This window comes from Antechinus flavipes, chromosome 4 (assembly GCF_016432865.1).
Source record: "Antechinus flavipes isolate AdamAnt ecotype Samford, QLD, Australia chromosome 4, AdamAnt_v2, whole genome shotgun sequence".
Taxonomy (NCBI): Eukaryota; Metazoa; Chordata; class Mammalia; order Dasyuromorphia; family Dasyuridae; genus Antechinus; species Antechinus flavipes.
In genome coordinates, this window is record NC_067401.1 from 2,995,669 (window position 1) to 3,012,109 (window position 16,441).

At 61.9% G+C, this 16,441-nt stretch overlaps 1 protein-coding gene across 3 annotated transcripts in view; it reads left to right on the top strand.

Moving 5' to 3' along the window:
• The window catches only part of HDAC4 (histone deacetylase 4), a 115,916-nt gene that overhangs the window by 63,378 nt on the left and 36,097 nt on the right, over positions 1 to 16,441 (top strand). For 2 of the 3 annotated variants that reach the window (XM_051998577.1, XM_051998579.1), the window contains exons 4-7: positions 5,389 to 5,633; positions 6,958 to 7,108; positions 7,885 to 8,005; positions 8,501 to 8,622. In XM_051998577.1, the coding sequence (XP_051854537.1) occupies positions 5,389 to 5,633; positions 6,958 to 7,108; positions 7,885 to 8,005; positions 8,501 to 8,622 (639 nt within the window). The remainder of the gene's footprint in view (positions 1 to 5,388; positions 5,634 to 6,957; positions 7,109 to 7,884; positions 8,006 to 8,500; positions 8,623 to 16,441) is intronic. The other variant, XM_051998578.1, reaches the window with a different exon arrangement.

Sequence of the window (16,441 nt, forward strand, 5' to 3'; positions counted from 1 at the left end):
CTCGATCCTGAGCAAGTTACTTCCCCTCTGTCTGCCTTGATTTCCTCATCTGTAAGAGGGGAACTAGGAGTTCCTCCCAGGATTAAACAAGATGCTATTGGTAAAGCTTCCGGCCTGGGGCCTGGCCCACATGGGTGGTCTGTAAAAAGGTGACCGTGCTTAGGAATATGACAATTTGTTGCTTAGTCTGAAGGCTCAGTGCCCACCTCTCTGAGGGCCTGACACTGGGGGGGCAGATGGGAGGAAGGAGGAAGGAAGGAGTGGATTCCCGTACACCTCCTGCATCCCAGCAAGCTCCCTTGCCCTCTTTGTACCTTGGCGTCTGTGGCCTGGGGTCATCACTTAGCCTTTGACCCCCGGGCTGTTGCTGACCAGTCACTGTCCTGCCTTTGTTCCTGTTTGAGGATTCGGGGGTCCTGGGGAGCCCCTTTCTCTGGTTCGTTCCTGGGTGAGCTGGGGGTGGGGCGGTGTGCCCGGCATCCCTTCAGACTTGTCCGTGGCTATCCCGGCTCCCGGCCCCGGCTGCCCGTAGATGGTCCCCCTTGTGCGGTCAGGCCGATCGAGTGAGGAGGCAGGCGGCAGATGGGGCCGGAGGCTCGTGTGTCATCACCTGGCTTGGACCTTCGAGGCCGCCGGTTCTCATACAGAGGCCTTGTCTCCGCTCCAGACCGGCCCCTACATTGGGGGGTTTCCACAGCATCAGGGCTCGCTGGATGACCAGGAGGGAGCCGCCGCCTCACTCTTGCGTGAGTGGTTACGAGGTCCCCCAGCTCTGCGCTCTGAGACGTGGGGTGTCCCTAGCATACGTGGCAGTCTGTGTCCGTCCCTGCCCACGGTGTGCATTTATGGTGCGCCTACTGTGCGCAGGCTGCATCCTGGGCCTCTGCCGGCTGAGAGGGTCAGAACTCAAAGGTCTCTCCCATCTGGGGCTCGGCCTTCACGGGGCGCCTGTAGCGTCACCTCCCGGCCCGGATCTGGGGCTGAGGCCTCCGGGCCGATGCACAGGGGGCATGATCTGCCACCTGGAGAGCCAGGGGTGGGCCCAGAGCCCCAGCCCCAAGACTGGGAGGGGGAGGGCAGGAAAAAGGCCTGGGAGCCCCAGTGGTCTGAGCGGAGCCTCTTGGGCTTCTTTTCCCTGGGGCTCCAAGTTGCTGCAGGGTCTGAGGCTTGAGCCACTGCCGCGGGGGGCGTCCTGCTGCTTCCTGTAGTCACCGGCCAGCACTGCACCCTTAGGCCTGAGGGGGGTGGGGCATTGGGGTGCTCCTGGTGCTCCCCAGGCTTCCTCGGCCTCTGAATCTATTCCCCTCTGCACCCTTGCTCAGAAATGTGTTTATTGCAGACTGAGCATGTGCCGTCCCTGGTTGTTGATGGGGTGACCTGGGGCCCGCTCTGCCCCGGGAATCTTGCTTCCACACGGGGCCTCGCTGCCCGAAGGTTCCTGCCGTGATCAAAGCTGTGTAAGACTCTCCCCACTTCGTGATCCGGGCTCTGGGTCGACACCCCCGGGTACCGTGTCAGCGCCCCAAGGGCACTCACTGTGTGGCTGCCCTGGGCTCTGTTAGTACCCCCGAGCTCTGTGTCAGTGCTCCCAGACACTGCGTGGCACCCCTGGGCTCTGGGTCAGTGCTCCTGGGGCCCTGGCCAGGAGCGCAGCTTGGCCCCAAACCCCCCCCCTGGCCTGGAGTGGGGGCAGCTCTGGGCAGGGGCCGTTTTCTCCGCTGCCCCTTTGCCGCCCCCCAGTCGGGCCGCGGTGGACGGTCGCCACCCTTTGTTTCTGGCGCCCCCCCCCCCCGCCCTCTCTGAGCCGGAGTCAGAAATTGCAGAAACGGCTGCTATAAATAGCGCGTTCTCGCCGTCTCCGCGTTTCGGGGAGTTGTGACATCCTCTGAAGTGTAGACGGGGGGCGAGTGCCTTGCATGCACAATGAGCCCTTCTGGAAATAGCTTTGTCTCTTTTAAGGGATTGATTGACTTATCGATGCATCATCTCCCCTTCCCCTGGAGATGGGGGACGCTGCCGGGGGGGGCTGGGCAGTGGGAGTGCCCTTGCCTGGAGTCCCGGTCCCAGGCCTCAGTGTGGGGCTCCCCGGGGGGCTGGGAGGGGGGGGCTGAGGGAAGGGTCGCCTTCCAAGATCCCGTCTCCTCGGCCCTCCGGGGGGGGCTGACGACGCGTTTCCTTTGGGAGGCGCTCGTGCCGTGGGGACGTCTGCGGGCAGGGGCTTGGACCTGGGGGGGGCCGGTAGCCAAGGCAAGAGAAGCGGCAGAGGGAAGCGCGGGGTGCGGAGCGGCCCCCCCCGCAGCAGTGCCCCCCCCTTCCCCCCCCCCTGCCACCGAGCTATTTCTGGCTTTTTTTCGCAATGAAAGCAGCTGAAAATAATCCTTCCGGGAAATGCCTTTTCCTTCTGCTCAGTCAGCTGTCAGCAGCGCCCTCCGCCCGGGCCGGGATCGGGCCGGCGCTCGCTCCTCCTGCCGTGGCCCTGCCCTGGCTCAGCTGGCCCGGACGCCGCGGCCCCCGGAGGGGAGCTCGGGGCTCGCCGCCGGCCTGAGGGAGAGCTGCCGGGCCGGGAAGCGGGCAGGGCGTCGCGTGGCTGGCGCCCGGGCAGGGGGAGGATGCCGGGGCCTCATTGGCTGGGAGCGCGGCCAGCGGCGGCTGAAGGCAGAGTCCCCGGGAAGGCGGGAGGGCCCCGGAGCCGCGTGTGGGTAAGCTCAGACACCTTCACGGGGACGGCGCCCCCCCCTGCCCCCCCCCCCCCCGGAGAGAGCCGAGCCGCCCGAACTGTACCTGGTGAAGGGCACAAGGAGGGAGGGGGGCACGGCGGGCAGCGGGCTCTCGGGGCCCCAGGAGGAGGGTCGGCTCCACTTGCAGACCCCCCGACCCCCCTCATTTCTGCTCCTCCCCAAACAGCAGAAAGAAATAAGGCTCAGAAAAGGCACCTGGGGGGGGGGGGAGTGACAGCAGAATCCCGGCCGGTCCTTTTTCACAGTCCCGTGGGACCCCCTCCCTGGTGGCCCCTCCCCCCTTCCCATCGCAGTCATTTCCCTGTTAGAGAACGGTCTGAAGAGCCCCTGTGGGGGAGGGGATCCAGACGGGGGAGAGTAGGCTCGTTTGTGGTCAGCCCTTCCCCCGTGCGTCCCACAGGCTCCCCGGGGTGCGGGGGCTCACTTGCCTCGCCCCGGGGGCAGCAGAAGTTTCCCAAGAATCGCCCCGCCCCCTTCCGTTCTCTAGTGGGCCAAAAATCCTCGAAGGAACCTGGAGGTGCCCGTGGGAGGGGGGCCTGCGGGAGGCCCAGGGCGGGGGGGGGGCCCTTCTAAGTCGGGCCCCGGGGCCTCCCGGCCTGAGGGTTGTTGGTGCTTGATAACCATGTTAATGAGCCGGACGGGGCTGGAGTCTCAGACGCCGCTGCCGCCTCAGTTTCCTCATCTGTAAATGGGGGGGGGGGTGAAGACCAAATGAGAATAATGGCAGAGCTCGGTGGGAACTCGGTGTCATCGGGGCCCCCGCCCATGTCGTCCATCCCCCGCCCTTTGCCTTTCTTCACTCTGGGAGGGTCTTTTCTGGCCTTAGTGTGGGGTGGTCGCTGGCGGGGGCTCCCACTTTGGAGGCCCCCCGGGAGCCCCCTGCCCCCTCCCCACGCTGCTGCTGCTGCAGACTCTGAGGTCGCTTCCAGCCCCGAGAGGCCGAGGGACGGCATTTTCCTCCCTGAGAATTTAGGGGGTCGCAGGGGCCCCCTTCAGTGCCTCCGCTGAGGCCTCCCCGGGGAGCTCATTTCCTCAGTGGGACCCAGAAGCCCCTGGGGACAATGGCGTGGGCTCTGTGCCCCCCGGACCCCCTCCCCGGCCCCTCCCGGCCTTGCCGGTTCTCAGCCTCCCCCTGAATGGAGGCTTTGTGGCCCGCTGACGTCAGGCCCGGCCTGTTCCTGGGCCCGGGGCAGAGGCCGTGGAAGCCGCGGGGGCCCGGCCCGAGCCTCGCTGCGAACAAGCCCGTTTTGTCGGCCGCGCATTCTTGCCGCAGAGGAGGTCGCCCCGAGCTCGGGGGCCACGGGGGAGGGCCGGTCTCCCGGGGGGTTTGAGCCCGGAATAGTGGCCGTCCCGTTTGACGCAGCGGGCCGTGAATGGGATGAATGGCGCTCGTGGCTCTGCCCTCGGCGGTCGGCTCGCTGCCGTCATCGGGGGTCCCCCGCCCCGCCTCCCACCCCCGGGGTCTCCCCGCACGCGTGCGACCCCCCCGCCGGGGCTTGGGTGATCCTGGCGGCAGCTCGAGGAGGGAGGGGAGTGCCCGGGCCGTGGGCGCCGAGAAGTCCCCAAAGAGCCCTCCTGCCCAAGCTGCCCAAGTCTGGCCCGGACAGAGCGCGGGGCCCAGAGGGGCTCCCTCCTTCGGAGCATTGGCGCCCCCCCCCCAGAGGGGACCCGCGGCCTCGGGCTGGGGGACGTGAGGTGGTTGGCAGGGTCCCTCTGGGGGCGGTTCTGGGGGGGGCACCCGCTCTAAGTGACCCCCGGAAACGGCTCCGGGGCCTTCGGGTAACGGGGGGGGGGGGGCCACAGCCGTCATCGTCCCAGCCAAGTCTGTGTCCGAGCCCGTGGGTTTGCGTGTGAGCCCGTGTGTGACTCCTCGTGGTGCAGGGGCTGCCCCGTCTCCCTTCCCTCCTGTCCCCCCGGCTCCCCGTGGGCCTCCCGCGGCCTCCCTTTCTCTCCTGGGGCCGCGGCCCCCCCTGCTCCGGCGTCTGCGTCACCGTGTCGGGGTCGGGCGTGGGGCCAGGCTGGCGGCTGGTGCCCGCGGCTTCCCGCCCCCTGGCCCCCCCGTGCCCGCCCCCTCTGCCTCCGGTGCCTCCTCGGGGCCGCCGCCCGCCTCATGGGCCCCCGGGACACCCACCCTGCGCGTCCTTCTCGGCGCTTCCCTTAGTGGGCCGGAAGGCTCCGACGCCGGCTCGGGCTCTGCTGGTCCGTGTCTGGGAGGGAGAACCCGGCCCCGGGCTCTGGAGACGCTTGGGCCGGGAGGGTCGGAGGGCGCCGTCGGGGCCCGGCCTTGGCGGGTACGTCCCGCCTTTGTCCCCGAGCGACGCGGTGCCCGCGGCCCTCCTCCGCCATCTGGGACGCGGGGCGAGGGGAGCTGTGGGCGCCGCCCCTGGGACGACGTCTGTCCCCTTCCCTTTGGGGACGCTGTGGGGAGGATGGGCCCGGGGGCTTGGGCCTCCCCTTCCCTGCCAGCGGCCTCTGCTGCCCAGGGACCTCGGGGCCTCCCCGGGGGCCTCCGCTCCTGCTCTCTGAGCCCGCCCGCACAGACCCCGGGGCGAGCCCTGGGGGGGTCCGGGCCCATCTGGGCCGGGCAGGTCCCCGGGTTCCTGCGGACGCCGCCTGACCGCCGCCTGTCGCTCTCTCTTTGCCGCCGCAGTGGACGTGAGCCCGGCGCTGCCCCTGCAGGTGGCCCCCGCGGCCGTGCCCATGGACCTGCGCCTGGACCACCAGTTCTCGCTGCCGGTGACGGAGCCCACGCTGCGCGAGCAGCAGCTGCAGCAGGAGCTCCTGGCGCTGAAGCAGAAGCAGCAGATCCAGCGGCAGATCCTCATCGCCGAGTTCCAGCGGCAGCACGAGCAGCTTTCCCGGCAGCACGAGGCGCAGCTGCACGAGCACATCAAGGTGAGGGCGCCCGGTGCGGGGCGGGCGGAGGGTGAAGGGACGGGCGAGGGCCGGGAGGAGGGCCGGGCGAGGGCCGGGCGGAGGGCCGGGAGGAGGGATGGGCGAGGGCTGGGAGGAGGGCCGGGAGGAGGGATGGGCGAGGGCCGGGAGGAGGGCCGGGCGAGGGCTGGGAGGAGGGACGGGCGAGGGCCGGGAGGAGGGACAGGCGAGGGCCAGGAGGAGGGCCGGGCGAGGGCCGGGAGGAGGGACGGGCGAGGGCCGGGAGGAGGGCCGGGAGGAGGGCCGGGAGGAGGGCCGGGCGAGGGCCGGGCGAGGGCCGGGAGGAGGGACGGGCGAGGGCCGGGAGGAGGGCCGGGAGGAGGGCCGGGAGGAGGGCCGGGTGAGGGACGGGCGAGGGACGGGCGAGGGCCGGGAGGAGGGCCGGGAGGAGGGCCGGGCGAGGGCCGGGATGGGGGACTGCTCCCTGTGTTCTCAGTGTGACTGGAGTAGGGCCCCTCCCCTCACTCTCCCTGCTAAAGTCCAGGGTATATGGGACATGATCCCAGCCTCCCTTGTTCCAGCAGAGTGGGCCGGGGGCTCTGGAGGGGGACACAGGGAGGGGGCCGCCCCCCGCACAGATAAAGGGCGGGTGCTGATGTTCGTGGTGGAGCTGGGCCAGGGAGCGGCTGAGGGACTTGCCCTCAGGCCTCCTGGGGCGGCGCTGTCCGTGGTGCTGCTCCTAATTGTGGCTTCTGCCAATGGTGTGGTGGGGAGGGGGCGCAGCCCTTCCCCCTCCCCCGGAGCGGCTCCATCTGATGGGGCCTCCTCCTCCTGCACCCGCGGTGGCTCCCGGGGACCTGCCGGGCGGGGGTGGGGGGAATAGGGGGGCACTAGTAGCCGCAAGGCCGGGGTCACGCCAGCGGTCACCAGGGGTGCCGACGACGGCAAGAGCAGAGGCTGCTCCGAGCGGTCTCCCCCCCCCCCCACACTCTTGGGGGCGAAGGGAGGCGTCTGGAGCGGGGAGGAACAGCCCTGCCCGGCTCCCCCCACCAAGCCCCTTTCTCTCCAGGGCGCTGGGGGCCAGGACGAGAGCGGGGGGGCTCGGGGGCTTGCTGGGCCCCGGATTCAGGAGAAAGGCAGCAGGTGTCCGTGTAGGTCCTCCCGTGCCAGGCACCGGGCTGGGCACTGCCCACTCTCGAGGGGCTTCCATTCCCATGCCAGGCACTGTGCCCACCCTCCGGGGGCTTCCGTCCCGTGCCAGGCACCGGGCTGGGCACGAGGCGGCCGCCTGTCCCCGCGGGGGGCTCAGCTGGGAGGGCCTGACCCCCGCCTCTCGCCCCCGCAGCAGCAGCAGGAGATGCTGGCCATGAAGCACCAGCAGGAGCTGCTGGAGCACCAGCGCAAGCTGGAGCAGCACCGGCAGGAGCAGGAGCTGGAGAAGCAGCACCGCGAGCAGAAGCTGCAGCAGCTGAAGAACAAGGAGAAGGGCAAAGAGAGTGAGTGCGAGCCGAGGCGCGGGGCCCGGGGCCGCAGCCCGCCAGGCCGCCCCCCTCCGGGCCGGGTCCCAACGAGACTCCGACCCCAGCGCGCCAGAGGCGCCGGACGTTGGCTCCCCCAACTCTGGGAGAGACTCGTCGGCGCCCACGGCAGAGCCCGGGACGGGGGGGCTGCCTCAGTCTCCTCAGCTGCGCCCCCTCCCAGGGCTAGGGGGAGCAAAGGAAAAAGCATGTGGAAAGTTCTTAGCACAGCAGCTGGCACCGAGTGGGCTCTGTAGAGTTTCCTCCCTCCCTCCCTCCTTCCTTCCTTCCTTTGTTCCTTCCTCCCAGAGCCGGGGGAGGCTGGTGATGAGCGTCCCCCGGTTTGGCCTCTTGGGATCCCTTGCCCGCTTTCCCTTCCCCGTCACTTGGAGGCCGGTTAGCTCGGGCCCCACCTCTGGGGGTCCCGGAGCGCTTTCTCCTTCGCCGCCCCCTCAGCCTGTGGCCAGGAGCAGGAAGCGGCCGAAGGGCTCCGGGCCCTGCCCCTGCTCCGCCCCTAGTGCGGCTCCTGCCGTGGCTTGTCCCTCCCCGGGCCCGGGTGGGGCTGCTCCGCCTCCCGCCCAGGATCTCCTGCATCCCGAGCCGGGCGGCCCTCGGGGAGAGCTGGACAGACAGGGTCCTTGCGGGGCTGGAGACAGCGAGAGACAGAGGCAGACAGAGCCCCCAGGCCTCGCGAGGTGGGCGGTCCGAGCCCCCCCCCCCCCCCCCCCCGCTGAGCGCCCCCGCTCTCGTTCCAGGCGCCGTGGCCAGCACCGAAGTGAAGATGAAGCTCCAGGAGTTCGTCCTCAACAAGAAGAAGGCCCTGGCGCACCGCAACCTGAACCACTGCATCTCCAGTGACCCTCGCTACTGGTATGGGTAAGTGGGGGCCGCCCGGGACCCCGGCGGGGGCCAGAGGTCAGAGGTCCCGGGCTGCGGCTGTGGAGGCTCCCTTTGGGCCTGACGGCCCTTTCCCGGCAGCCCGTCTCCCCGGGCCCCTGCAGGTGTTTCCGGGCCCCCCTCGGGGAGCTGCAAGCTGGCTTCTGGGCATGAGGTGGGCGCGGGTGATCAGAGCTTGGGTAACGTGAAGCAGCAGCCACAGGTGGCCCAGGCGCCGCCCGCCCGAGGCCGCCCACCCCGGCCCCGCGCTTGGGAAGCGGGCTCCGCGCCTGGGGCCCGGCTCAGGCCGCTCCCTTCGGTCCCCAGGCCCCATAAGCCCGAGGCGGCCCCGGGTGGGAGGGGCTCCGGGTGGGAGGGGCTCCGGGAGGGCGGGGCTGACCCGGCCTCCGACCTCCAGCCATGGCCCCATGGGGCGGGGCCGGCCCCGAGACTCCCTGGGACACAGCTAAGGGCTCTTCCTCTCTTCCCCCTCAGGAAAACCCAGCACAGTTCCCTGGACCAGAGCTCGCCCCCCCAGAGCGGAGGCCCCGCGGCCTACAATCACCCGGTGCTGGGCATGTATGACTCCAAAGACGACTTTCCTCTTAGAAAAACAGGTCAGTGTCCACGCCAGACTGGGGGGCTGCATTGGCCCCACCCTCTTCCCCGCCTTCTGCACTCTGCCCCGCCCTCCTGGCTCTTTGCTCCGCCCCCTGGCTCTCTGCTCCGCCCCCTGACTCTCTGCTCCGCCCCTCACTCTCTGCTCCGCCCCCTGGCTCTCTGCTCCGCCCCTCACCCTCTGCTCCGCCCCCCGGCTCTCTGCTCCGCCCCTCACCCTCTGCTCCGCCCCCTGGGCCACCGGCATCTGGCTGAGGTGGCTAAAGTGGCGGGTGCCCTGACTCATGGCGCCTCCTGCGGTCTCGGGGTGCCGGAGCCGCTCCCATGTTAGCCACAAGTAGCCTAGGGTCGGCTCCCAGACCGGGGATTGGCGGGGACGTCTCCCTTAGGCGCTGAGGCCCATCTGGGGCCGCCCAGGGAGCGGGGGGCGCCTCGGGGCCCTTGTAACGGCGGCCTCTGTGTAAGATGCGGACAGACCGGGTCACCAACGGGGAGGGGGCCCGAGCAAGAGCAAGGATGGCGGGTGGGGAAACTGAGGCAGACGAAGTGACCCTCAGAGTTACACAATCAGCGGCCGTCTGAGGCCAGACTTGAGCTTGCCCCCTGCGCCCGCCAACCCAAAGGGGCCATTGGGAAAGTGTCTGTGTAGGAAGTGGGGGTCCCCAGCACAGGCTGGGGATCCGGGTCAGACTTGGGCTGCAGGGAGCCGAGGCCCCGGGGGCCGGTGGGGGGCCGGGCCCCCGTGGGGGAGGCCGGGGAGACTGGGCGCTGCCCCTTTTGTGGCCAACAGCTCCCCATCTGGGAGGTTCCCGTTTCCCTGGTGAGCGTAAGCGCCTGTGCTTGTGAAATCGCTTTAAAAATAAAAACGAGAAGCAGAAGGGGGCGAGTGGTGGCCGTCCGGCCAGCTGCGTGCAGGCCCCGGCCCCTCCCCTGGCCGCACATGACCCAGGCTTGGGAAACGTCTCGGAGCATTCCTGGAAAACGCCTCCCTTGCGTGCCTGGGCCCGTCCGAGCGGGCTCCTGGCTCCCGGCCGCCCTCGGGCCTCCCCTCCGCCCTCCTTTCCTCCGCTCTCAGAGCCTTCGGGCAGAGCCGAGGAGCCGGAGTCTCTCAGCCGAGGGCCGGCCCCGCCGAGGCTCGTGCCCACCCGGCTCGGGGACGTTAAGCTGCTCTCTGGGCAGACTCGTCGAGCGCCCCCGAGTGCGAAGAAGCGTCTGCTTACAAACAGTCGGCGGCCCGTTAGGAAGGCCCTCCTCACCTCCTCCGAGCCCCGGAGGCTCCGTCCGCAGGCCGGCCCTCCTTAACTTGCTCCCGCTCGGAGGATGGAAGGACGAACGCTCAGCAGGCATTTGTTTGTGAGGGACAGTGCCGGAAGGTGGGCCCTCCCTGCCCCGGGAGCCGGAGCACCCGCCCCCCCCTCCCCCCGGAGGCTTCTCCCCTCTGCCCGGCCGCCCGCCTGTCCAGAATGGCCTTTGGGAGGCAGCCGAGGCCGCCCTGCCCTCCGAGAGCCTCCTTTCTGCTGGCGGGCCCGTCTCTCCTACTCGAACATCCTGGTCTGTGGCTCTGAGAGACTTGAGAGTTTGTCCAGTGAGCTCATTGACAGATGGGGACGTTGAGGTTTAGGGCTTATTTGGCTGGGGAGGCCGGCCCTGCTCCTGACCCTAGAGCCTAGTTAGGTCTCATGGCGGGGATCGTCACCGATTCTGAGGGCCAGGACCACCAGCAGCTCTCATTTTATTGATGGGAAAACTGAGATGCAGAAGGATTCTGCTCCCATATCCTGGAACATTCGGCCAGCAGGGCTTGGGACTAGACCCCCCAGGTCAGCCGGCCCACTGGGGATGCCCCGCCACGGCAGGAGGGACTGAGGATGCAAAAAGAGCCTTTGGGAGCCCTCCCTCCTCATCGACCCCGCTGGAATAGCTCCTGAAGGGGGCCAGGAGCGTACTGAAGTCCTGCCCTCCGGGCCTGCCCTGCCACCACGGAGCCCTGACAAGGACCACCCCCCATTTCTGCCGAGGGACAACTGCCTATATTGAGGGCCACCCCTCCATTTCTGCCGACTGCTGCTTGTGTCAAGGACCACCCCCCCTTCTGCCAGCTGCCGCCTGTGTCGAGGGTCGCCCTCCACTTCTGCCAGCCACACCATCTTGTCCATGACGAGTCCCGGCTGCTGTGGCTCGGCCCTTGGTAGCTCTGGGTGCTTGGGGGAGTGTCGGAAGGGGTTCTGTCATTTTGTCACGGTTCCCCTTTGAGACGAAGCGCAATGACCGTCCCCGATTCTGTCACCCCAAGTCCCCGGGGATTCCTCGCGTGGCCAGAGCCCCGGTAAGCAGGGATGTTCCACTTCGCATCGGCTGGCGGTGGTCTTCCCGCCTGCGTGAGCACATCCTTCTTTACATCCTTCCTTATCCCATCACAGTCACAGGGCAGTTTACTCAGCCGTTCCCCTCGATGGCCTGCCCCAGATTTCCATCCTGGGCGCCCGAAAAGAGCTACTTTAAGCACGTCGGTGCATAGAGGTCCTTTCTCCTCAATTTTGTTTTTGAATCCCTTTTGGACATGGGCCTCTGAATGATTTTGCTGCTCAGAGGGTATGTGTGATTTTATAGCCCTTTGGACCTAGTTCTAAGCCGTTCCCCCCTGGTTGAGTCAGTTCACAACCACAGCCACGGTGGTTCTCACTTCCCCCCGGTCCCTTCCGACGTTTGTCATTCTCCTTTTCTGGACGTTAGTCTAGTAATGTAGTAATACATCCGAATTGTTTCAGTTTGCATTTTCCCCCGAGTAGAGATTTAAAGCACCTCCTCAGAGGATGGATAGCCGTGATTGCTTCATCGCTTAATAATTATCGCTTGAGGAACGGTTCCTGTTTTCATAAATTTGACTGTTGCTAACTGTATTTACTCCTTTCTCTCTCCTTTCACCCTGTCCTTCCCCCAAAGTGTTTCACTTGTTTCACCCTTTCCCGTCTGCCTCCCTTCAATCAGCCCCTCCGTCCCCCAGCCCTTCTTTTTCTTTCCCCTTCTATGTGAGATAATTTATCCCACTCTACTTCTCCCTTTGCCTTTCTCTCTCACCCTTTGATTTTATTTTTTTTAGGTCTCATCCCACCACATTCAACTCACACCTGTGCCCTTTGTCAATGCTCCTTCTAACTGACAATAACAAAGTATTATGGGTTACAAGTGTCATTTTCCCATGTAGGTGGGTAAACAGATTGAACGTATTATTTCCCTTTCCTGTTTATCTTTTTACCCTTCTTTGAGTCTTGTATCTGAAAGTCAAATTTTCTATTCCGCTCTGATCTTTTCATCAAAAATATTTGAAAGTCCTCTGTTTCATTGAATAGCCATTTTTCCCCTCCTGAAAGGATTTTACTCGGTTTTTCTGGGAAGGTGGTTCTTGGTTATAATCCAAACTCCTTTGCCCTCTAGAATATCATATTCATGTTTTCATGTAGAAGCTGCTCAATCTTATGTCATCCTGACTTTGGTTCCGTGATACTCGAATTGTTTCTTTCTTAATGTTTGCAATATTTTCTCATTGACCTGGGAACCCTGGGATTTGTCTATAATATTCCTGAGGGTTTTCATTTGGGGATCTATTTCAAAGGTGATTGGCGAATTTATTTTCAATTTCTATTTTACTCTCCAAGGATAATTTCAGGGTAGTTTTCCTTGATGATTTCTTTTTTTTTTTTTAAATTTTCATTTAATAGTTTATTTTCCCCATTTATTTGTAAAGCAATTTTTTTTTTAACATTTAGTTCTTTTTTTAAAACTTTGATTTCCAGATTCTCTTTCTTCCTCTCTCCCCAGTGATGTCATATTGGTCCATTTTGAGAATGAAGGACAATAACCAACCAACCTCTTCTCCTCATTGAGAAGGTCCATATGAAGCTGTATAAAACATTTTCATAAAAGTCACGTCGCAAAAGAAAACATAGATTCCACATCCCCCCTAAAAAAACCCCTTAAGAAGCAAAAAGAAACTAAAAAAAGTATCCTTCATTTTGTATTAGACACAATCAGCTCCTTTTCAGCATCTGTCATCATTAAGTCCTTCAGAGTAGTCTTAGATCATCGTATTGTTGAGAATGGCAAAGTCGATCATCCCACAACGTCGCTATTGCTTTGTACGTAGTTCATTAAACTCTGCATGAGTTCACGAAGGACTTTTCAGGTTTTTCTGAGAGCATCTTGTTCATTATTTCCCACAGAAGGATAGTATTTCTTGACAGTCACATACCATGATTTATTCAGCCATATTCCAGTTAATGGGCATCTCCTCGATTTCGAATTCTTTGCCCTGAGAAAGGGAGGTGCCATAAATAGTTTTCTATATTTAGGTCCTCTTCCTAATTTTTCACTCTTTTGTGGGATGCACGCCTAGTAATGATAGTATTAGGTCAAAGGATATGTGTGATTTTATAGCTCTTTGGGCGTAGTTCCAAATGGCCGAATCAATTCACAATTCCACTGATATTGCGTTCCTGTCTCATTTTTCCCGCATTCCCTCCAACATCTGTCATTCTCTGGCCCATTAGTCGGTCTAATGAGTGTGAGGTAGTACATCAGAATGGTTTTAATTTGCTTTTCCTGGTTGAACAATGAGTTAAGTTTTCGATGAGTTCACCTGAAAACTGTTCATATCTTGAGATCATTTATCAATTGAGGAATGGCTCTTTTTTTTAAAGAAATTTGCCTCGGTTCCCTCTACGCTTGAGACACAAGACCTTCGCCAGAGAAATTTGCTTCAAAATTCTTTTCACAATTACTCTTGCTAACTGTATTAATCCTTGTATATTCTCCTTTTACCTTATCCCTCCTCAACGGTGTTTTACATCTGATCATCCCCTCCTCCAATAGGTCCTCCCTTCTGTCATCCTTCCCCCTTCTCCTATGTCCTTCACCTCCTGCTTTCCTGAAGGGGGAGATAGATTTCTATCCCCAAATCGAGTGTGTATATTACTTCCTCCTTGAGCCGGTTCTGGTGAGAGAAGGTTTTCTCAGAACCTCCTCCCTCTCCCCCCTTTCCCCTCCATTGTAAAAGCTTTTTCTCCCCTCTTTTATGGCAGATAATTTACTCATTCCACCTTTCTCACCTCTTCCTCATCCCTTGATTTATTTTTTAAAGTTATTATCCCTTCATAGTCGACTCCCAGCTGTCTGTAATCTTCCTAATCGCCCTAATGATGACAAAGTTCCTCGGAGTGACAAGTATCATCTCCGTGTAGGAATGTAAACAGATGAATTGTGGGTCCTTTATGATGTTCTTGCCCTGAGGACCCTCTTGTGCTTCTCCTGTGTTTGAAAGTCGGATTTTTCTCTTCAACTCGGTCTTTTCCTCAAGGATGCGAAAGTTCTCTATCTCATTGAACGTCCGCCTTTTCCTGGGAAGGATCATACTCACTTTTGCTGGGTAGGCGGTTCTTGGTTGCGACCCTAGCTCCTTTGGTCTCCAGAATATCATATTCCAAGCCCTTGGATCCTTTAGTGTAGAAGCCGCTGAATCCTGGTTGTATCTGTCTGTTTCTTTCTGGATGCTTGCGCTATTTTCTCTGTGACTTGGGAGCTTGGGAACTTGGCTCTGATACTCCTGGGAGTTTTCAGCTTGGGATTGCTTTCAGGAGGTGACTTGTGGATTCTTTCAGTGACCGCTTTACCCTCTGCTTCTAGAATCTCCGGAACGTTTTCCTTGCTAGTTTCTTGGAAGATGCCGTCTAGGGTACCTTTGATGATGGCTTTCAGGGAGTCCAATACTTTTAAATTTAATTCTCCTGGATCTATTTCCCAGTCAGTTGTTTCCAATGAGATATTTCACATTGTGTTCTTTGCTAAATGGCGCCTCCCTGTGTCCGCCCGGCCTCGGTGCCCACCCGGGGCGCCCACCTCCTCCCTGCTGCTTCGGGTCCCGCCCCGTGCCATGAGTCCCTCTCCCATCCCTAGCACGCCTCGGGCTCTTAGGACCGAATTGGGAATCTGGTTGAATTCCTTCGTGTCACCAATCCCAACTTGGGGGTCTCCGGGACCCGTCCGAGGTCCTCCGTGGCAGGAGGGGATTCTAACTGTCCGGCCCGAGCCGTCGCCGTGACGAGGGCGCACGGCGCCTCCCGCTATGACCGCGGCCCCCTGTCAGTCGTTCGCGCTGTCCCAACCTCGTGATTCTCCATCCAGTGTTTCTATCAAATTACAGTTTCTCGTGTTCTTGTAAAAACATGTGATGGTCACAAGCGTGGGACAGGATTTCTGAAAGTCGCCCTGTTGTTCCCCGTTCCCCCCCACATTCTGAAGGAAGGCAGGAGGAGGGGTCCTGTTTCTTAGCAGTGACATCGAGATCCAGGTTTAGACACAAGGTCGACCTCCGCCAGGTGTCGATGGAGCTGAGCCCCCAGGCTTCGTGCAGGTGCATGTGGTGCCCGGACGCTTGTGACCGGGCCAGAGGGTGGCCCCGAAGCTTGGGGGGAGGGAAAGAAGAGGAAGCATTCTCCTTGTGAGCGATGGCTGGGGGAGATGGCAGCAAGATGGCCTGAAGGGAGAAGCGCTGATAATTGGGCAGCAATTAACCCAGATAAGGGAGGCGAGTTTCTGAGACTGGGAAGATGATGTCGCCCTCAGGACAGAGGGAAGCTGGGCTTGGAGATGGGTGCTGTGCACCGGGTACGGAGAGGACCCCTAGCCCCGGACTCCCCACATCCAATCTCCGGACAGACCTGAAGGACCGGGGACCCCGTCTCTCTCCGCCTGCTCTCTCATCACCGTCACCAGGGAGGGGCCGGCCCCTCATGTTCGAGAAGAGAGGGCGCAGGAAGACGCCAGGGAGACAGTGATGGGCGTCGAGGCCCCGGCTCTCTCAGTGCTTGTCTGTGGCCGGCAGCACCAGGCGGGCAAAGCAGGGCAAAGGCCCGGGGCTGGCCTCCACTCCCCTGCAGTCACAGGTAGAAGTGGGGCCGTGCAAGGTGTAGACGGAGGAGATGGAAAGTCATCTCGGAGGAGACGCACAAAATGGACACCCCAGGCCCGGAGCACAGGCCCAGATGTTGACACATGACCAGAGTTCGGTCCTCAGGCCTTAGACTCTAAATGCAGCCTTTTCCATGGCCATGCTCTGTACATGTGGCTTATGGGTCCCAGCATCTCCCCGGCCGCCACCTTCTCATTTTACAGGTAAGACAACAGAGGCCCAAAGGCACGTGGGTCGTGAGGTGCTCAGCCAGGGTTCCAGATCACATCTGGTGACCATCGACCGGGTTTCTGTCTCTTTGAACATCCCTTGGTAATAAGAGTCTTCTCTGGCCTAGAAAACCATGAGGAGACCCTCGTTGTGAAAGTAGCAGCCATGTGGGCGGCCGGATTAGGGGGGCCTCCATGGGTGTGAGAAGGCCCCGGGAGCCCAACCTCAAGTTCCCCTCGAGGGCCCTGCAGCCACACCCAGTATACTCCGCTCTTGGTAAAACTGGGACGGCAGCGTTTTTGTGCCGTGGGCCCTACACACACACACTCACACATACACACACACACACTCACACACACATACACACATACTCATATACACACACATACGCGCACACACACACTCACACACACATACACACATACTCATATACACACACATACACGCACGCACACACACACACACTCACACACACACTCTCACACACATACACTCACACACTCTCACACACACTCACACACACATACTCACATATGCACACATACACACATACTCATATACACACACATACGCGCGCACGCACACACACACACACTCTCACACACACACTCACACACACATATACACTCACACACTCTCACTCA